Source organism: Corella eumyota, chromosome 1 (assembly GCF_963082875.1).
Source record: "Corella eumyota chromosome 1, kaCorEumy4.1, whole genome shotgun sequence".
In the NCBI taxonomy this organism is placed as follows: Eukaryota; Metazoa; Chordata; class Ascidiacea; order Phlebobranchia; family Corellidae; genus Corella; species Corella eumyota.
In genome coordinates this window covers 1721569-1745083 of record NC_137490.1, presented here as the reverse complement: position 1 = coordinate 1745083, position 23515 = coordinate 1721569, and the positions used below count along the sequence as shown (strand labels likewise).

At 26.1% G+C, this 23515-nt stretch overlaps 1 protein-coding gene across 2 annotated transcripts; it reads right to left on the bottom strand.

Moving 5' to 3' along the window:
- Nucleotides 1-13618: 13618 nt before the first annotated feature.
- On the bottom strand, nucleotides 13619-19320 carry LOC145763337 (syndecan-2-B-like). Of its 2 annotated transcripts, XM_082574765.1 has the most exons (7): nucleotides 19110-19320; nucleotides 18636-18789; nucleotides 17981-18088; nucleotides 17422-17450; nucleotides 16996-17055; nucleotides 15468-15576; nucleotides 13619-14562 (listed from the first exon to the last, which is right to left on the bottom strand). In XM_082574765.1, the coding sequence occupies exons 1-7, from the start codon at nucleotides 19152-19154 to the stop codon at nucleotides 14399-14401; spliced, it is 669 nt and encodes a 222-aa protein (XP_082430891.1). In that variant the 5' UTR covers nucleotides 19155-19320; the 3' UTR covers nucleotides 13619-14398. The 2 variants fall into 2 exon arrangements, with proteins under 2 accessions (XP_082430891.1, XP_082430892.1); XM_082574766.1 differs by lacking the exon at nucleotides 17981-18088.
- Between the last annotated feature and the right edge of the window lie 4195 nt (nucleotides 19321-23515).

Sequence of the window (23515 nt, the reverse complement as noted above, 5' to 3'; positions counted from 1 at the left end):
TAATTTAAATTTTTCTATATAGAACCTTCATCCCGAAGAGAATAAAACGATTAACTTGTGCGACCTGAAAAATGCTTTAGAAGAAATCCGACCTTCAATTTCATTTATCGATTTCTCACAAATCGAGGTAATACGGTGTTTAACATATTAGTGTTATTAAAAAAAATTAAGTTTAGATTTTTAAGTTTGGATTTTTAAGGTATTAAATACAAATTCAAATACATATTACATTTTTTTAGTATTTTGACAATAAGAGAGTGTATATCTGAAACAATTTGATCATAACTACATTGTTTTAAATTAAAACTGGCGAATTATTGTTTTTGTAGTCAAATTAAAGGTTTACAATCAAATATCGTTTTTTTACCCAAAATCAATTCATTTTATACATTTTATGCTTAATATTGTATGTATACATTGATTTAAAAAATAATGTGTTTTAAGGCGTTGAATTATGATTTAGTTTATGATACAACTAGAATTTAAATATTCGTTTAATGTTGTTGTTATTGTCCTACTAATTACTGCAGCATATAAATAAACTGTACTATGCAGTCCCATGGTAATAATTACCTAAATTTAAATAAACTTAATTTCTTTAAATTAAAATCAATTTCGTTATTTCTCCAGGGAATCACTGAAAGCAGTGACGTCACATTCCACGTGTTTTGCGTCATTGCAGCTTTGCACGAAAAGGGAAATTTAAAAACAAATAATTCGACGTTGACGCTTGGAAGCAAAATTAAAATGTGCAAGGTATGAAACATTGGAATAATATAAAGTTTATGCAATCTCCACTTTTTTGACACCTTACATATCTTTTTTTGTGTATATATCTTTATCCTCGATGTGGGAAAGCTCGAATGCGCGACTTAAACATAGAGTAACATCAGTTACTCCGATCCAGTCTCGAGTTGCCTGTGGCAGTTTGGGATATTATAGAGACTATAATTGCCCGATAATTTTGCTGCTGATTAGGTGCTGGCTCAGCAGGAGATCGTACCGTTTATAGCGCCTTACTAAAGGACGCTACAGCATAAGATCAATGGGGATTGAACCCACGACCTTATGTGTCGTGTAGCAAGTGTTCTTGCCACTACACCACGCTGCCGGTTAAATATATAACCAATAGGCGTTAGTCAGCCTTTTTGTCACTAATACTACCTTAAATTTAAGTTGTAAAATTACAATGCAGTAAAATTTAAAAAATTACCAGAAATCAAGTTTGTTTTATCTCATGACGTCTTTACCAAACTTTAAAAACAATTTTAATAATTTTTCATTCATAATTAAATATTATTTTTTTAATGACAAATTTAAAAACCTATCAACTTATCGTTTAATTGACGTCAATTGTTTATCAGGAACATTATGGGAGTTTATTTTCCTCAAGTTTGGAAAATTTGCAACTTGATTTAACGGCGGTTGGAATTAACAAGGAACAAAAAAGACTGGTAAGCATTATGCGTAAATTTTATCATTTATTTTTATATAGGTAGGCGTGTTAATTAAAAGTTTGTATAGTGTTATAACTGTACTTTGAAATTATTTAAACAGTTGCACTTAGGCCTAAATAACATAAAAAGTGAATTTTTTAAGCATATGTAGTAGAGTAATTTTTTAAATAAATTATATTTTGAAAATTAATAGGTCACGTGATTTTTTAGCCGATAATATTGTACATAAAAAAATAAGTAAAAAAAATTCTCTATAGAGTGAACTCTATAGAGTGAAACGATATTTTATCTAAAAATATAAATACTCATAAACGTTGTACAACAATTAATAAAAATTAGTAAAATCCTGAGTTAAAACTACCTCATTTATTAGATAGGCATTGGTCTAATCAACATTCAAAATAAAACATTTTGCAAAAATTTTCAATGGAACAAAAGTTTGGGATAGATCATATTTTGGGTTTAATTAGGTCACGTGATATTTGTGGACAATGATATTGCATACAAATTTTTTAAAAAATTTTTAATTTTTTAAATTAAAAATATAATTGTTCTGTTAGAACCGCGTAGGTCTAATTATAATGTTTACAAAATATTTAAAAAAAATATTAATATTCATAAAAGTTATGACACTTTTTTAAAAAAAATACGAAATTTAAAAACTTGAAATAACATAACAAAAAATATAGCATTTTTTGTGTATTTTGGGTTAATCTGTTATAAAAACACTGCATAATATTTTATTTAGATAATCGAGAAATTATCGCGTGGAAATAGTGGTCGACTTGAAATATTAGATTTTATGACGTATGTACCACTTTTCCTTGATATCCATCACAAAATCATTTCAGATCCATTGTTAACGTAATACGAAGTCATAATTATATATAGGTTTATATATATATCAATTTTTATTTATTTAAAAAATATTTTAGTTTTGAAATTCAAATATTTATTTTGTTGTATAATGCACTTCTCAGTTGATTGTTCCTTAAAACTGTTTACATTTGTTTGTTATATATGTGCACAATAAAAAGAACTACCATCGTAAAAATTATTTCATCACAAGTCACGTGAAGTCTGACGTCAGCAAAAATGTAGGTATGATTAGGTCACGTGATATTTTTAACCAATAATATTGCATACAAAATTTTTTGAAATAAATTTATGTCTTTTAAATTAAAAAATAATTGTTTTGTTAGAACCGCGCAGGTATAGTTAACATATTTACATAATATATTTCGAAAATATTAATATTCATAAAAGTTAAGACACTTTTGTCAAAGGTGTACGAAATTTTAAAACTTAAAATAATATAATTTATTAGAAAATATGCAATAAAACAAAAGTTTGAAATAATTTTTATTTTGGGTAATAATAGGTCACGTGACATTTTGGTCAATAATATTGTATGTAAAAAATTTAAAAAATTAAAATTTTTATAATCAAAAAATAGTTGTTCCATTAACAATGTGCAAACTTAATAAATAATTTTGGCTAATGATATTGCATATAATTTAAAAAAAAAATTCAAATTAAAAAATAATTGTTCTGTTAGAACCGCACAGGTCAAATTAACGTGTTTACAAAATATTTTTTTTAAATATTAATATTCATAAAAGTTATGAAACTTTTATTAAAAAATTATGAAATCTCAAAACCTAAAATTTTAAATTTTATTAGACGCGCATTGGCCTAACTAACATTCAAGATAAAACATTTCTCGAAAATTTTCAGTAAAACAAAAGTTTAAGGTAATTTTTATTTTGGGTTTAATTAGGTCACGTGATATTTTTGGCCTATGATATTGCATACAAATTAAAAAAAATAAAATATTTTAAATCGAAAAATAATTGTTCTGTTAGAACCGCACAGATTCAATTACCGTGTTTACGAAATATTTTTCGAAAATATTAATATTCATCAAAGTTATAAAACTTTTATTAAAAATTTATAAAATCTCAAAAGCTAAAATTTTGTATTTTATTAGACGCGCATTGGCCTAACTAACATTCAAGATAAAACATTTTGCGAAAATTTTTAGTAAAACAAAAGTTTGAGGTAATTTTTATTTTGGGTTTAATTAGGTCACGTGATATTTTTGGCCAATTATATTGCATACAAATTTTTTTTTTTAAATAAAAAATTTTAAATCGAAAAATAATTGTTGTGTTAGAACCGCACAGGTCCAATTACCGTGTTTACAAAATATTTTTCGAAAATATTAATATTCATAAAAGTTATGAAACTTTTATTAAAAATTTATGAAATCTCAAAACCTAAAATTTTGTATTTTATTAGACGCGCATTGGCCCAACTAACATTCAAGATAAAACATTTCGCCAAAATTTTTAGTAAAACAAAAGTTTGAGGTAATTTTTATTTTGGGTTTAATTAGGTCACGTGATATTTTTTGGCCAATTATATTGCATACAAATTTTTTGAAAAAAAATAAAAAATTTTAAATCAAAAAATAATTTTTGTGTTAAAACCGCACAGGTCCAATTACCGTGTTTACAAAATATTTTTCGAAAATATTAATATTCATAAAAGTTATGAAACTTTTATTAAAAATTTATGAAATCTCAAAACCTAAAATTTTGTATTTTATTAGACGCGCATTGGCCTAACTAACATTCAAGATAAAACATTTCGCCAAAATTTTTAGTAAAACAAAAGTTTGAGGTAATTTTTATTTTGGGTTTAATTAGGTCACGTGATATTTTTTGGCCAATTATATTGCATACAATTTTTTCGAAAAAAAATAAAAAATTTTAAATCGAAAAATAATTGTTGTGTTAGAACCGCACAGGTCCAATTACCGTGTTTACAAAATATTTTTCGAAAATATTAATATTCATGAAAGTTATGAAACTTTTATTAAAAATTTATGAAATCTCAAAACCTAAAATTTTGTATTTTATTAGACGCGCATTGGCCCAACTAACATTCAAGATAAAACATTTCGCCAAAATTTTTAGTAAAACAAAAGTTTGAGGTAATTTTTATTTTGGGTTTAATTAGGTCACGTGATATTTTTTGGCCAATTATATTGCATACAAAGTTTTTGAAAAAAAATAAAAAATTTTAAATCAAAAAATAATTTTTGTGTTAAAACCGCACAGGTCCAATTACCGTGTTTACAAAATATTTTTCGAAAATATTAATATTCATAAAAGTTATGAAACTTTTATTAAAAATTTATGAAATCTCAAAACCTAAAATTTGGTATTTTATTAGACGCGCATTGGCCTAACTAACATTCAAGATAAAACATTTCGCAAAAATTTTCAATGGAACAAAAGTTTGGGATAGATCATATTTTGGGTTTAATTAGGTCACGTGATATTTGTGGACAATGATATTGCATACAAATTTTTTAAAAAATTTTTAATTTTTTAAATTAAAAATATAATTGTTCTGTTAGAACCGCGTAGGTCTAATTATAATGTTTACAAAATATTTAAAAAAAATATTAATATTCATAAAAGTTATGACACTTTTTTAAAAAAAATACGAAATTTAAAAACTTGAAATAACATAACAAAAAATATAGCATTTTTTGTGTATTTTGGGTTAATCTGTTATAAAAACACTGCATAATATTTTATTTAGATAATCGAGAAATTATCGCGTGGAAATAGTGGTCGACTTGAAATATTAGATTTTATGACGTATGTACCACTTTTCCTTGATATCCATCACAAAATCATTTTAGATCCATTGTTAACGTAATACGAAGTCATAATTATATATAGGTTTATATATATATCAATTTTTATTTATTTAAAAAATATTTTAGTTTTGAAATTCAAATATTTATTTTGTTGTATAATGCACTTCTCAGTTGATTGTTCCTTAAAACTGTTTACATTTGTTTGTTATATATGTGCACAATAAAAAGAACTACCATCGTAAAAATTATTTCATCACAAGTCACGTGAAGTCTGACGTCAGCAAAAATGTAGGTATGATTAGGTCACGTGATATTTTTAACCAATAATATTGCATACAAAATTTTTTGAAATAAATTTATGTCTTTTAAATTAAAAAATAATTGTTTTGTTAGAAACGCGCAGGTATAGTTAACATATTTACATAATATATTTTGAAAATATTAATATTCATAAAAGTTAAGACACTTTTGTCAAAGGTGTACGAAATTTTAAAACTTAAAATAATATAATTTATTAGAAAATATGCAATAAAACAAAAGTTTGAAATAATTTTTATTTCGGGTAATAATAGGTCACGTGACATTTTGGTCAATAATATTGTATGTAAAAAATTTAAAAAATTAAAATTTTCATAATCAAAAAATAGTTGTTCCATTAACAATGTGCAAACTTAATAAATAATTTTCAAAATATATTTTTTTTAAATAATATTCATAAAAGTTATAATATTTTATTATAAACCTACAAAATTTTAAAACATTTTTTTTACTATATTAGACTTGCATTGGCCTAAGTAACATTTAAGATAAAACATTTTGCGCAAAAAATACGCAATAGCATAAAAATTTGAGAAAATTTATAAAAATTTAAAGAGTTGAAAATATGATATTGAGATATTGTAATTGCATTATTAACACTTTTTAATTTTATTGAAACAAAATTAAAAATTATAATTTGTAAGTTTAATATTGTTGTTAATTATAAAAACTTTTTTTTTGTTTTAATTTTATTTTTTGAAAAAATGTGTAGTTGCAATAATGTAATATTTAACATTCACCCTCATGGCTTAACAGTTAGTACCCTCGGCTTTTGATCAAACTCGCCGAGTTCGAATCCGGCATAAAGCAATTTTTTTATTGGCCTAACTTATATTCAAGATAAAACAATTCTCGAAAATTTTCAATAAAAAAAAGTTTGAGCTAATTTTTATTTGGGGTTTAATTAGGTCACGTGATATTTTTGGCCAATGATATTGCATATAATTTAAAAAAAAAATTCAAATTAAAAAATAATTGTTCTGTTAGAACCGCACAGGTCAAATTAACGTGTTTACAAAATATTTTTTTTAAATATTAATATTCATAAAAGTTATGAAACTTTTATTAAAAAATTATGAAATCTCAAAACCTAAAATTTTAAATTTTATTAGACGCGCATTGGCCTAACTAACATTCAAGATAAAACATTTCTCGAAAATTTTCAGTAAAACAAAAGTTTAAGGTAATTTTTATTTTGGGTTTAATTAGGTCACGTGATATTTTTGGCCTATGATATTGCATACAAATTAAAAAAAATAAAATATTTTAAATCGAAAAATAATTGTTCTGTTAGAACCGCACAGATTCAATTACCGTGTTTACGAAATATTTTTCGAAAATATTAATATTCATCAAAGTTATGAAACTTTTATTAAAAATTTATGAAATCTCAAAAGCTAAAATTTTGTATTTTATTAGACGCGCATTGGCCTAACTAACATTCAAGATAAAACATTTCGCGAAAATTTTTAGTAAAACAAAAGTTTGAGGTAATTTTTATTTTGGGTTTAATTAGGTCACGTGATATTTTTGGCCAATTATATTGCATACAAATTTTTTTTTTAAAATAAAAAATTTTAAATCGAAAAATAAGTGTTGTGTTAGAACCGCACAGGTCCAATTACCGTGTTTACAAAATATTTTTCGAAAATATTAATATTCATAAAAGTTATGAAACTTTTATTAAAAATTTATGAAATCTCAAAACCTAAAATTTTGTATTTTATTAGACGCGCATTGGCCTAACTAACATTCAAGATAAAACATTTCGCCAAAATTTTTAGTAAAACAAAAGTTTGAGGTAATTTTTATTTTGGGTTTAATTAGGTCACGTGATATTTTTTGGCCAATTATATTGCATACAAATTTTTTGAAAAAAAATAAAAAATTTTAAATCAAAAAATAATTTTTGTGTTAAAACCGCACAGGTCCAATTACCGTGTTTACAAAATATTTTTCGAAAATATTAATATTCATAAAAGTTATGAAACTTTTATTAAAAATTTATGAAATCTCAAAACCTAAAATTTTGTATTTTATTAGACGCGCATTGGCCTAACTAACATTCAAAATAAAACATTTCGCAAAAATTTTCAGTAAAACAAAAGTTTGAGGTAATTTTTATTTTGGGTTTAATTAGGTCACGTGATATTTTTGGCCAATTATATTGCATACAAATTTTTTGAAAAAAAATAAAACATTTTAAATCGAAAAATAATTGTTGTGTTAGAACCGCACAGGTCCAATTACCGTGTTTACAAAATATTTTTCGAAAATATTAATATTCATAAAAGATATGAAACTTTTATTAAAAATTTATGAAATCTCAAAACCTAAAATTTTGTATTTTATTAGACGCGCATTGGCCCAACTAACATTCAAGATAAAACATTTCGCCAAAATTTTTAGTAAAACAAAAGTTTGAGGTAATTTTTATTTTGGGTTTAATTAGGTCACGTGATATTTTTTGGCCAATTATATTGCATACAAATTTTTTGAAAAAAAATAAAAAATTTTAAATCAAAAAATAATTTTTGTGTTAAAACCGCACAGGTCCAATTACCGTGTTTACAAAATATTTTTCGAAAATATTAATATTCATAAAAGTTATGAAACTTTTATTAAAAATTTATGAAATCTCAAAACCTAAAATTTTGTATTTTATTAGACGCGCATTGGCCTAACTAACATTCAAGATAAAACATTTCGCGAAAATTTTCAGTAAAACAAAAGTTTGAGGTAATTTTTATTTTGGGTTTAATTAGGTCACGTGATATTTTTGGCCAATTATATTGCATACAATTTTTTGAAAAAAAATAAAACATTTTAAATCGAAAAATAATTGTTGTGTTAGAACCGCACAGGTCCAATTACCGTGTTTACAAAATATTTTTCGAAAATATTAATATTCATAAAAGATATGAAACTTTTATTAAAAATTTATGAAATCTCAAAACCTAAAATGTTGTATTTGATTAGACCCGCATTGGCTTAACTAACATTCAAGATAAAACATTTCGCGAGAAAATTTTCAGTAAAACAAAAGTTTGAGATAATTTTTATTTTGGGTTTAATTAGGTCACGTGATATTTTTGGCCAATGATATTGCATACAAATTTTTTTTTTAAAAATAAAAAATTTTAAATTGAAAAATAATTGTTGTGTTAGAACCGCACAGGGCCAATTACCGTGTTTACAAAATATTTTTCGAAAATAATAATATTCATAAAAGTTATGAAACTTTTATTAAAAATTTATGAAATCTCAAAACCTAAAATTTTGTATTTTATTAGACGCGCATTGGCCTACTTACAGTCAAGATAAAACATTTCGCAAAAATTTTCAGTAAAACAAAAGTTTGAGGTAATTTTTATTTTGGGTTTAATTAGGTCACGTGATATTTTTGGCCAATGATATTGCATACAAATTTTTTGAATAAAAATAAAAGATTTTAAATCAAAAAATAATTTTTGTGTTAAAACCGCACAGGTCCAATTACCGTGTTTACAAAATATTTTTCGAAAATATTAATATTTATTAAAGTTATGAAACTTTTATTAAAAATTTATGAAATCTTAAAACCTAAAATTTTGTATTTTATTAGACGCGCATTGGCCTAACTAACATTCAAGATAAAACATTTCGCTAAAATTTTCAGTAAAACAAAAGTTTGAGGTAATTTTTATTTTGGGTTTAATTAGGTCACGTGATATTTTTGGCCAATGATAATGCATACAAATTTTTTTTTTAAATAAAAAATTTTAAATTGAAAAATAATTGTTCTGTTAGAACCGCACAGGTCCAATTACCGTGTTTACAAAATATTTTTCGAAAATATTAATATTTGTAAGTTATCACACTTTTATTAAAATTGTACGAAACCTTAAAATCAAAATTACATATTTTTTTAGACACGCATTGGCCTAACTAACATTCAAAATTTTCGTAAACGAGTATTCTATTACAAGTCACGTGATGTCTGACGTCAGCAAAAATGCAAAATAAAACAAATCAAATTTTTTTAAAGACATACGTACTGGGAATCGAACTAGGATAATGCCTTCAGTAGTTGATCACCCAACACACGAAGCCACGGATGCGGATTTGAAACAATGTTAACGAACATATCATTGCAAATATCGTTACAAGTAAAAAAAATTTAAATCTCTTTATAAAAAATTTTCAAATTAAAATTTTGTTTAAAGTTAGAATGGTATTTTAATTTTTATTAAAACTGCAAAAATTTAACTTTTTTTTCAAAAAATATTTTAAATTTCAAATCAAAATTTTGCTTCAATATCAGAAAGGTATAAGACTAGTGAACATATATTTGAAATATTTTAATAAACAAGTAATATTTAAAAAAGTTATGACAATTTTACTAAAAATTTGGTAAATTCGAAAACCTTAATTTAAACATTTTATTAAAACTGCGTTGCTTAAATTAAAATTCAAGTTCAAGAAGTTTGTAAAAATACTCAATAGAGCAAAAGTAATGAGACTTTTACAACTTGCATGTTGGCCTACTCGGTTTATCTTATCAGTATCCTAACACCTAATTATGTGACGTCATAGCCAGCATGGTTTTGTAAATACTTTTTATTTGTAACCTGCACGTTGGTCGGATTAATTTATCTTATCAGTGCCTAATTACGTAGTTGTGTGACGTCATATGACTTAGAATTTGCACACGCGTTTTTTTAAAGAAATTGGAGATTTTAAATCAAAATTTAGCCAATAGTAAAAGTTAACGTTTATTTAGCATATAATAAATAAAAGGTTAACTTTTAAATAAGTAAAATTTCTGGTAAAATTTTGTCATACAATTTGAAATTTTTATGCAACAACTAAAAACCAAACATAATATATATTTCGTTATCTCTACCTTTATCAAAATACATTATGATATCATAGTCCAGTCAGTCACGTAAACAAACAGCTTTTATCACGTACAGAACACACAATTTAATCTAGTCCTTAGGCAAATTACGAATAATTGACATGAAATTTACTCCTACCCATTTATCATTATCATGTATAAGTATGACTAACATATATAACATATATTGGCTCGGTAAAAAATATTTATTTTATTAAACTTTTTTTTAAAAGTTGGGTATTTTAAAATTATTTATTTATTTTTTTTGTTTAGTTTTTTTTGCGCATTTTTTAAGGAAAAAGATATACAATAAATATTACATTATTGCAACGGAAAAAATGACAAAATTAATTTGTGATCATGTCATAACATATGTAAAATCTTTGTGTAAACATTAATACTTTGGGCATGTTTTAAATCATTAAATTGATTTTGTAATTTTTTCCCGTCGCATTGTTGTAATATTAATTGTATATCGTATTTATTATTTATTTTTATCAATGTGTGAAAAAACAAAATAAAAAAAAACTTGATGATGTAAAACATGCCATAACTAATAATGTTTACACAAATACTTTAAAGTATATTAAAGCATGATCACCGAACCTATTAAAACATGAAATTTATTTTAAAAATAGTCATAAACATTTTCATTATATAAAAATACCCTTTGTGTAAAAATAAATAGCTGGTTAACCTTGAATAAATATTGTACTTAAATAGAAAAAATTTCTAGTTACAGTTTCGGGGGCAAAACAGTAAACCAGTTTCAGGGTTTCCCAGTAGTTCAAAGTGCAATAACCTGTGTAGGTGTTAATGAATTACAAACCAAATATTTCTGTCCGAATCACAGACCATATTGTGACGTCATTTTCCGCTAATAAATAACCTCGTAGGTTTCCTTTTACGGTATAATTACGTAACAATAAGGTTAGGAGAAACGCGCGCAAACTCGAACGATGGAGTCGAACCATAAAGAATATGACATCATAAGGGTAGTAAGTTAATATTGACAGAAAACAAATGATAAAAAATCGAAAAATTTAAGCAGCAGGTTTTAAGTAATCAATAAAAATACTAAAATCTATTTTTAAAAACAAAAAACCAATATTTAATAACCCTCCCAAGCTTACAAAAATCAATATTGTAAATCTCCAATTTTTTACAAGTCCTACTTAACGAGATGACATATTTACGATACGTAATAATGGTTCTCTATGACGTAGAACATTATTTCAATAAAAGTTTGCTTTAAATATAAATTAATATGCGTCAACTTAATTTAATTTTAGCCATTTTCTACATTAAGTTTTAAACCTGTTTATTCTATGGTTTATAAAACCAATATTACATTTCACTGAGTTGTGGAATTTACATAAACGCCAAACCCAATTTTAACATGGATTTAACATTATTATCCCTTTTCTAAAACAAGGATTTATTTCGAGAAATTTTATAGAGTTTGTATATTTGAAAATGTAAAATTAAATTAACTTTTAGATTTAAATTAAAATAAATACCATATTTTTTGGCGGTTTCGCGCATTAATGACAGTAAATAATAAGATATATATTTAATATTACAATAATGCGTCGGAAAAAATGACAAAATCAATTTAATGATTTAAAACATGCCAAAAGTATTAATGTTTACATAAAGATTTTAAGTATATTATAGCATGGTGACCAAACCCATGTTTTAAATTAAGGTTTTATATAAAAAGTTGGTTGAAATAAACGTTTTGAAGAGGAATGGTAATTAATTCTCACCTTAGCTTAACTCGATTTCGAAATGATTCTTGAACGCCGCAGGCGTCTTTTCACACCGCCCTGATAAAAAAACGCGATTCTGACAAATAACGTTTGTGACGTCAGACAAGCCTTTAACGCGAAAACAAACGACGCGTGAAACTGAACCACGAAATTACCAACTGTTATTCACTCCTTTCCGAATACGAAGAAACACTGAAAATGGAGTTAGTCGTGTGGAAAAAAAGAAACTCTGTAGAGCGTGTTAAAGTCGCCGCATTCCGACCAATTTCGAAAAAAACAATTTCAAACTCCCATGTAATGTTGGCTCGTATTTAATGTAAGTTGTGGCCTAGTATTTCAAGCAAATAAGGAAATATTTTCATGTTTACCAATTGAAGAAACAACATTTTAAAATACCTTTAATTTTATTTTTTTTTCGCGCATTGATAAAAGTAAATAATAAATACGATATACGATTAATATTACAACAATGTGACGGGAAAAAATGACCAAAATCAATTTAATGATTTAAAACATGCCAAAAGTATTAATGTTTATACAAGGATTTTATAGTATATTATGGCATGGTCACCCAAACGCAATATACATTATGCTGGCTCTAAAACCATTTCTAATAACCCAAAAAATATTTTTTTGCTATAATTTACCAAATTGTTTATACCAACTTAATAACCGTAACAAATTTTTGAAATGCAAAAAATGCCGGATATTTGAAAAAATCTTAAAAAAGTTGTCAGTAAAAACCCAAGAATTTAAAAATTACAGTTTCATATTTTAACCGAACTGCTTGCCAAGTTTTCACGCCACATATTTTCCCTATCACCTTCACACAAGTGATAAAAATTTACAACTTGACAAATTCTTGATTTTAAATTCGCACCAATTATATCGAAATTTGCTACCCCAATTAAATTTAACAACATGATATATTAACTTAATTTCAGTTCAAATAGTTTAAAATATTTTTATTTTTCGAATATAATATGAATACAATGTTATTTTGTATCTTTTTAACCCAGTAGTTACAAAAGTTTATACCATAAACAAGACAAAGCCAAATTTCAAGTAACTTAATGCCGAAAATTTCGAAGGCTTTGTAATTTAGGACGCTGGAATTAGTTTTATTCTGTCTGGATATCCCGCAGCGTGGTATCAAGCCATTCATTATCGTCTTGGTTAAGTACATCTCAACAAACAGAAACTCAATACTTACACAATAAGCATTTCGTGATTTAGTTAAGTCGAAAAAAACAGATCGTTTTTTTCCCATAGAACAAAACCAAAAATCGACAACTGAGCTAATTAAAAATCAATATAACTCTATGAGACTTCACGTTTAAGTACTATATAAATAGACATGTAAATATTTGTAAACAGAATATAGATTTTATTTAAATGAATTTTTTTATGGAAATACTAATTTTTCTGAAACAAAATTGAACACAATTTTTGATGGGAATTTATAAGCGATTACCCTTCTTTAAAACCTGTCTTTTTCAATTTAAAACTAGGGATAAATTGTTGTAAAAAATGTATTTGTACATAGCATAATATAAGTTCATTAAAATAAGAATAATTTGGATTATTATTGTTTAGCAATTGTATAAGAGAAAGTGCTTACTATCTAACTGATGAAGTAAAAAATTAAACTTTTAAATTGGCAAGTAACTTTTTTGAAACAAGTTTTTGTAACTATTATCTTGTTGTTCAGTAGGCTTTCAATTTCATTTTAAAAGGGGCTTAATTAGGAATGATCGAACAAATTAATGAAAAAAAATAATTACCTTAATAAAAAAAGGTAGGACTTAAAAAGTTCAGTGAAAAAAAAATAAACAAAAAAACAAAAGCTATAAAATACAATGATGCCATTAAGCACCGCTTACAGAAAATATATGAACCGTTTTAAAACAAACTAACCACCTAAAGCTTAAAGATTAAGATCTTTGTTGGCAGTTCTTAGTTTGACCTGTGTTAATTTACAATGAGAGCACTGTAATATAAATAGCTTAAAACAGCCCCGAAAAAATTTTTACAACACAATAATTGGATAAAAAAAGCTTTGTTACATAAGGATAAAATTTGCCACTTGTAGCTCATGTTTTTGAGTGTAAAAAGCGTTTATATCGATGTCTAGGCTCATATGCTATAAAGCAAGGTATATATTTTACAAGCTTAAATATGCAGAACCTTGATGCTGGGGTTTGAGGTGATATAAACTGCTAAAAAGAATCTAATCGAATATTGGATAACTTGTATTTACACTTGGGAGATTTGTGACTGTTCATAATAAATTGTTTTAGGCAAAGTATTCCTGGCCTTGTGTGTATTGGTATCCAGATGATGGTTTCTTCTGTTCGTCAAGAGCGTAACTCCCTTCGTCCTTTTTCCTCATGCGGTATGCAAGTAACATTATCGCGCATATCGCGAATAGTAAACCAACGCAACCTCCAACGATTAAAGCTGAAACAATCAAATTAAAACAATTTTTTTATAAAATAATTTTTAGGCTAAAATATACCTTTTTAAATTAAATAAAACGCAATAAAAGTTAAAGTTAAGTTTAAGAAACTGTAAAAAAAATGTAAAAAGAAAGTTAAACTGCAGTTTTTTAAGAAATTTAAATAGCCTACAATTTATTTAAAAAATAATTTTTATTTAACAAATTATAAACAATTTGTTTATGTTTGTAAATTTTTAAAGCGTTTTAATTTGTTTTTTTACTGAAAGTTGAAGACCCAAACCTAAACCTGGCAAAGCTATGTTGTGAAGTTTGTTATTCTTAATGTTTTGTTCAAACTGGTATTTTAATTAAAAATGTACCAATACAAATTATAAAAAACATACAATGGCATTTAACCTCAATATCCAAATCAAATATAAACAAATCTTATACAAGGTTAACTTTAAATTAGAAACACGCCTTAAAGTTAGCACTCATACTAACCCATACCTAAATCTATTAAGTGACTATAAATATAACAAAGAGAGCTTTAATTTAACCTGATTTAATAAAGGAAGTTACTACACTGATTTTAAAGCCATGGCTATAGCATTACATTTTAAATAAATACAACACAACCTTTCTCAAATAATAAACCAAAGCCAATTCTCAAATGATAAACAAAATCCGAAATAGTTTAAATCTTAATATATGTTCATATATTTATACACCAAAAGAAGGCTTAACGAATTCTATTAATCAATATATTTTACCATGTTTTTAAATACAAACAAAAAAAGACATTTTTTAATAACCATATATAAAAAGCATAATCTACTGAAAGCTTAACCAATTAATTATAGCAACAACACAACCAGCTTTAAATATATAACTTGGCAACAGTTTAAAGAAAAAGCCAACTTACCAGCCATGAAATGAGTGGAAGAAAGGAATGAAGCAGTTCCAACAGGAACAACTTCGTCCGGTTCATTTTCCTGCAAATCTGTCTCTACACTGGGCTCTTCAGTTTCATCCTAAGTAACAAAAGTAAAACTTATTTTTAAAGAAATAAAATATTTTTAATTAGGAGGTAATGATATTTTATGTAACAAAAAAGAATATTTTTTGCTAATATATCAGATTTTAAAAGAAATTTTTTAAATTTAAAATGGGTTATAGGACTTAAGATATACTTAATGGTAGAAAAATTGTAAGACTTGTTAATTGTAAGAACTGTATAACATTTCAGTTAAAGATTATGGCTTTTAAAATTACAACAGAGTTATATTTTGTGGTGTTGGAATTAAAAATTGACAGCATAAGAATAAAGCAACTCAAATTATAACAATGCCACGGTCTTTTTAAAGATAAAATTCTTTGAAATTTTAAAATGACAATAATTATAAATTTTCTGGTACAACTACCAAGCTAAAATTGGCCCAATTAAATATTACGCGAGCAAAGATAATTATAGTTTAACATATTTCTGTAAAATGAAAAGGTTTTAATGAAACCACATGACAATTTTTGTGAATGTCAAATTATCGGTCTTAAAATTTTTCAAGATAGATCAAATAATTATACTCTTAAGATAAGTCAGTTAACATATGACTTTTGACATAAGTTTTTGTGGTGGCTTTAAATAATAAAAATAAAAACAATAAAGTTAAACTTTTATAAAATGACCTATTTTATAAAAATGTGTTAAAATTTTATTTTTTTTTAAATTTAAAAATAAAAAAAAGTAAAAAAGTAACATAAGATACCTATTAATTTAAACACTGTTTATTTTAGAGTGGACAAAGTAAAAAGTAATTGGAAATGAAATATTTAATTAAAAAAACTCATGTCCCAATTAAGCATCTGTTATCACCAATCAAAAAATTAAAAAAGAATTGTAAAGAAAAATAGGTCTGTCAAAATTAAGTTGTTCATATGTAAATATAACTATGACAATTTTATAGAAAAAAATATTTAAGAGCAATTCCTTTTAGTATATCTTTTTACTGTAAGTACAAAGTCCATTGATATTTATTACAACAGCCATTAAGTTGTTTAAAACTTATGATGCAATAAAGCTACCCTTTGTTAAAACAAGTTGGCCTTGAATTAAAATTAAATTAATTTTTTGTTGAAATGATAAGATTTTCTTAAAAACATTTTGATATTAAAGTAAAATAACTACATGTTACAAAATAATGTCCTAACCAATTCAATATTTGATTAGTTGTATTAAAATCTAATATATTGGCCAATATTGCCACTACAGGAAATATTAGGTTGTATTAGGAAATAATTAATAAATTTAGAGTAGCAGGTAAACCTACTAGCATGCTTATACTGACTAATACAATCTTGTTTATTTGCGATAAAATCAATAACTTACTATAAAAGTAAGTTAAATAAAGGGAAAAATAAAGTATAATAATTAACAAAGTAGTAGTAATACTTACGTTATCAAACTTTCCGGGATTTACACCAAAGGGTACAACTACTGGTTTTTTAGTTGGTTCCTAAAATTAAAGTTAAACAATTAAATTCAATTTTAAAGCAAATTTAAAAAATAAATAAATTAATAATTAAATAAGAAACTGTGAAGCAATTTTTACCTAGAATTTTTTTTATATTTAAATTAATCGATATATATATATAGCAATGTTTAATTAAATAAGGGATATTTAAAATTAAAAGTAAATAGGGTTTAGTTTAACGAATAGGTTTTAAACAGGCATAACATTAGTTTCCCACAAACAAAGTAAACAAGGTTTTACCAGTGAATCATTAAACCAAATATTGACAGTTCAATTTAGTTCGACCCAGCTCTTAACAACAAGTTTTAAAACCTACAACATAACTTGAAAACAAGACTTTTCACTTACCATATCTACAGTGTTTTCTGGATCTTCACCTAAAAATAAAATACTTTGTTAAATAAAATTAAGGGTAAAAGCAATTTTTTAAGATAACAACATAAACAAAATGCCGTACAACAATAAAAACGCCTAAATTTTGCCATATTTTCAATTTATTTGCAATTTCTATGGCACAAACTGATCATGCTTTTAATTAAATTAAGTAATAGAAAGCGTGCGTTAAGCAAAGTAAGTGGAAACTTGAAATAGAGAAGATTATCAAGGTTTAAGTTAAGAAGATTAGCTTTTCTTATTTCTAAATTAACAGAAAAAGGATTTAATAATTTATTAAACAAAAACTTAAATCTAAAATACTTTTATAAACTTACTTTATATTAACAAAATTAGGCTAGATGTTAAACTTAATTGCAAAAACGCAAAACACAATAAAAAACACTAGCTATAAAAATTGCAACACAGCAAAATTTATTAATTTTCACTATTTATACTGCTTTGACATTACAACAAAACATTACAAACCATGCCATAAAACCATGCAACACACAAAGAAAGTTAGACAAAGCACCTGTAGTAGGCATTATTGGTTGGACAGTTGTGGTAATTAAAATAGAAGTTTTGTTAATTACAAGGTTTAGTTCGTCATCATATTGGGCGTCATCATTTTTCCAATTACCTTTTGTTAGTAAATTGTTATTAGAGGAGTTATATTGAAAGTGTTTATAGTCCAATTTGTGATGGATTTTGTAAAAACAAAATTATAATTGGGGAGTCAAAGTAGAAACTTATCTAGGTATACAGTTAACAATTAAAACATAATCATGGATTTTTATTAATTTGGAATTAAATTTTTTTTTTATTAAATTTTTAATATTAATTTAAATAATATTTTGAGATAAAAAAACAAGGTAATGAAAATTTTAGTTATGTAATACTAATTAACATAAGAAAGGGTGAAAAGTTAAGTTGTAAGTAAACTACTGTTAGAAACTAAACAATCATTAACAAAAAACAAATGTAAAGTCAAATTTGGTAAATTGGTAAATTCTACAACAAATTAAAAAAAAAAAGTTAAAAATTAAATAACAAATTATGTAAAAGTTACTGAAAACCAAAAAATATGAAACCCAGAAAATTTTATGAAGTCAATATTAATTAAACCAAATAAATGTTTTTTTTATTATTTATATTCGCTAACTAAAAAAACTTCAAAAAAAATTTACCTGATCCTGAACCTCCGTCAACATCACCCTCAGTTGGGGTAAACAGTTCCGAATCATCATCATCTGTTAAAATCTCATCCACCATAGCTCCGGATCCTTCTTCCAGTTCATCCAGTTCTTCTAGTTCTTCCTTGAACTCCTGACAGTTTATACTCTGTTGGCAAAAATAAAAAAATTTTATGAAAAATGTTATACATCATAAATATTACATTTTACACACAAAGGAATAACTTTAACGAAATATTCTGAGACATAAAATAGGCTTAAACCCAATTTTTTTTTGTATGTATGTACATTAAAAAAATGTATTTAACCACTTAACTGCTTTTTAAGCACTATTAAATACTAATACTATAATTATATTTAGTGTAAAAAATATAAAGTTTCCCATTTTTCAAGTAAGAACATTTTATTGTCCGACATCCCAACAATAAAAATGTAAAAATAAAAATCCAACAATAAAAAAATATTTACCTGAACAAAAAAGAGGGCAAGTAACGTTACAATTATTATTTTCATCTTGAAGGTAATTACACAATGTAATTTGAAGTTGTATCGTATTTTTCTTTAATAAATCCACAAATTAAAATATAAATTCCAATACTTATGTATCCAATGATATAGCAGTCACGTTAAAAACAACACAAAAACTCAACAAAATAAAATCAGTTTTTTTTTTCTTGATGTATCTGAAATAAAATAAATTGTAGATTTTTAGAACATTGTCTTAAATCTTTAAACTACTGTCTGGATGTCTTTTAACTAATTTTAATAAATAATTAATAGAAAAAGAGAAAATTATTTTACGTTCTGTCTGATTTGATTCTGACATTAATTAACATTTAGAAAGTGACTTTTTGAAGTTTAACTGTCTTTTTAAAAAGGCTTACACTAACTGAATATTATATAAAATAAATTCCTAAAAACCCATCTTCTTAAATGTTTAAACTTTCAAAAAGTTGTTTCTATAAATACAAAAAAACTTTCTAAAATAGTTTCTGTTTTTATAGAATTTCCAATAACAACTAACATTTTACCTTCACTTAAAAATACCCCGTTGTTATCCACATTCTGTCCCTGGGAATTCCAGTCCCGTAGTTCCTGTAATAAACTAATTTGTTCTGTTTATTCTTTATAAACCAAACAGGAAACTGTCTAGAGCGAAACTTGAAAACAGAAAATCGATTTCTCCGATGTTATACCAGGTCACATGACCTATGACATCATATTTAGTCTAAAAACAGCCGCCTTTGTTTTTTATTTTTTTTAGCTCAATAACGCCAACTGCCGACAGACAGTTGACAGTTAAAAATATTAAAATTAAAAATTGAAGTTTATTTACACCATTTTAAATAACTTTAAGAACGGTTAACAATATATTGCAATACACAAATTAAACAAAAAACGCAAAAATTACAGAAATAAATATAAAAGTTAATAAAAAACACGTAAAAGTGTTTATAAATTTATCCACATTGAGGCAGAAGTATTTGTAATAATAGCTAGATTTAATTCTTGAAATATTTTATGAACTAAAGTCTTGTCACGTGACGTAATTTCAGCAAAACCTGCACATTCTGGCCAGTTACTAATCATCTGGTAAACATCATGAGCAAATACGATCGGGCATTTTGAATCAGTTTTATCTTTGGAAAGTTGTTTTCTAATGACTTCATGAGTACGTAAGAATCCTACGTCATATATTCGAGAAGAGTTTTCGTGAACCATTCTTGCATTTCTTTTGTCCTTAAAGATAAAAAAGTTTTTTAAATTAATGACAAAATGACAACGTCACGAATGAACAGTGCCATAAGGTAAATAGCATCTCAAACTGGTTCGACCCAAGACTTAAACAGTTTAAAACAATATAAACCAGGTGATATTGTTTGTTGACTAACCCTGCTGAGCTTAGCAGGAGAAAAGTAAAGGACAGTTCTCCGTTAAAGTTAACACATTACTTGAAGTCTCAATATCCAACTGCGAAAATCAAGCGTGGGAGAATAGGTTGTTATGTAAATTAGCAGATATGAGCTATTTTTACTCTGCAGAAAGTTGGTTTTGTTGGCGCCTTATACAAAAACACCACAGTTTTTTTTGTATTTATTTATTTTTAATGTGGAATAGACAACTTCACGAACTAAACAAAGAGTAACTTTTGTAACCCCGACCCAGTCTCGAATTGCCTTTGGCAGTTTTGGCTATTAATAATTATAATTGCTTAATGACTAAGCTGCTAAATGGCTTTTGACTCAAAAAAAGTTACCTTAAGACGCTATTAAATAGAAGCAGTGGGAATTTGACCCAGGATCTCATGTAGTTAAACAATCTGTCCAATCAACTACTTTATAAACACTTTTTTACTTACCACGTGTGTGCCAACTAGAAATATAGGCGGGCATTGACTTCTATTACGATTTCGTTTCTTTGATTTAAAAAGCCGACAACACAAAGAAGGCTTCACATTTTCATCTTCATTATTTTCGTTATTATCCTCCTCGTGAATTCTTAAAAACTGTTTTCTGATATTTTTCACAACATCCAATGTTGAGGAATCAAGTACGTTATAAGTTAAGATTAATCCATCGCAGCAACGGAGGCAGGTTTCATGTCGAACCATTGAACTCACACTTGCTAGAGATGAGTTGCGATGTCGACCGGTAGGCACTTTAAGTCTAAAAATATAAAAGTGTTTACGACGTTTATAGATTGTTGAAAACTTAAATAAGTTACATTGCACGAATCTGTAGTTTATCATATTACCCATGCTATACTACCTAGTACAAAGAACACGTTTTTTAAAGGTAAAATCTAAAAAAATTAAAATTTATGATTCATAACATAATGTAGTAATTTAACGAGTTATCAAATCCTTAATACATCAACTATCTGGTTAAATTTTTAAACCTTTAAAAAATAAGTTACGAACTAGTTTTCAAATTTATGATTAATATCATGCTTTAGCAATTTAACAGAGCCGTTAAATTCTTAATATAACGACCAGCTGGTTAAAAATTTAAATCCAATGCATTAAAAATCAAATTTACCTGTCTTTTTGTTCATTTGGATCAAAATGATATCTGTTTCTATGTTTATTTGAAAAAGAAATTCGATCGAAAAATGTTGGTTTAGTTTGCTCTTTGCATATGTCCGGGTCAAATCTATTTAAAAAAAAAATAACTTAGTATTTAAAATTTAACGTGACAAAAATAATCGTAAAAATTTTAAAATAGAAAAATTATGCTACAATCAGTGTTTACTACGAATTTTTGTGGTAAAGCAATATATAAAAAGTGTCTACCACAAAAATACCATATTAAAAAGTACCTACCCAGCAGTATCGGTAATTTCAAGCGAAAATTGAAGTTGAGCGGTTAATGGAAGATCGTCTTCTTTTCTCTCCATCACGCTTTCTGATACTCTCCTTACCCAACTCTGTGACGTCATTATTCATTATTATATTATCATATAACACATTTGAAGTCCAATAACAATAATTTTGACCGACAGCACAACACTTGTCTTCACTACATGAGGTCCTAGGTTCGATCACAAATGCTCTCATGCCGTAACGCTCTCAAGTAAGGCGCTATAAACAATATAAAATCCTTCTGAACCATAACTTTATCAGCAGCCTAATGATTGGGCAATTATAATTAATAATATCCCAAACTGCCAAAAGCAACTTAAGACTGGGTCGGGGTAGTTAATGTTGCTCTATGTTTAGGCTTTGAAGTCGACCTTTCCACATCAAGAATAATTAAATATAATAAAAAAAAATTGGTAGCCCATTAAAAAAGGCAGTTTAGTATGGCTTAAAGTAATATTATCATTTAAATTATAAAGGGTTTCAACGAACTAACTTGTTTAGCTTGCTGCTTTTTTTCGTTCCACTTCTCCATTAGTTTCTCAATACTTCGAAGTTCGCTTATTTTAACAACCAACTCCTTGCGAAAAACGTCCTCGATTAGCGTAGGCGCTCTATTAAAATCAAAAATGCACTTAAATTCGTATTCGTCAGGTTTTGCTTAAAGTAAAAATGTTTTTTTTTTAATTTTTCCTTTAAATATTTTTTATTTTAATTTTTTGGTAACCACTTTTTGTTCATTATAAAAAACCAGACAGCGTGGCGAGTCACTAAGAAACTATTTAACAAAACATAGTGTGGTGTTCATTAAATTAATCTTTATAATTTATATTCATTTGTGTTTTTCTTCATACACTAAAACGTTGAGTTAAAATTCTTTAATTGTACGTTTCCAATTTTCCAATTAATGACGTCAAACGCATCACAGGTGCTTCAAGTAATAAAGCGCTAATTTCTGAACCAAACACGTTTCTCTCATTTCTCTGTTGTAGAACTTTCAGTAAAGTTGATATTTTTTTTTATTTACCGTTTTAACTAACTACTTATCAAGGTGATAGGTTTTATATTTTTTTGGGGGGAAGGGTGTGCTGTTATGACGTGTTTTGAGCTATCCGTGAACGCCGGGCTCAAGGGCGAATAGTGTGACGTTGGTGCGGCTCGAACCCGAAACCTTTCGGATCATAGTCCGCTGCCATAACCGGTTCATAACACTACCGGACTCTGTTGTAGAACTTGCAGTAAAGTTAATGTTGTTTTCTTTATTTAACGTTTTAACTAACTACTTATCATTTAACGATTCTATTTAAATAAGCATAAGGCAATAAATTTGACAAACAAATTGTGTGTAATTATTGGCATCCCTACTAGGCTTTTGGTTTGATTCCATTGCTTCTATGTTCTAGTGACATTTAGTTGCCTACAGCTGATAACAGAAGTTATACGCCGGCTAGACTTATGAAGGTAATGTACAACCTATATTCTTAAACGACAATTCACCACAAATAGCAAACAATAA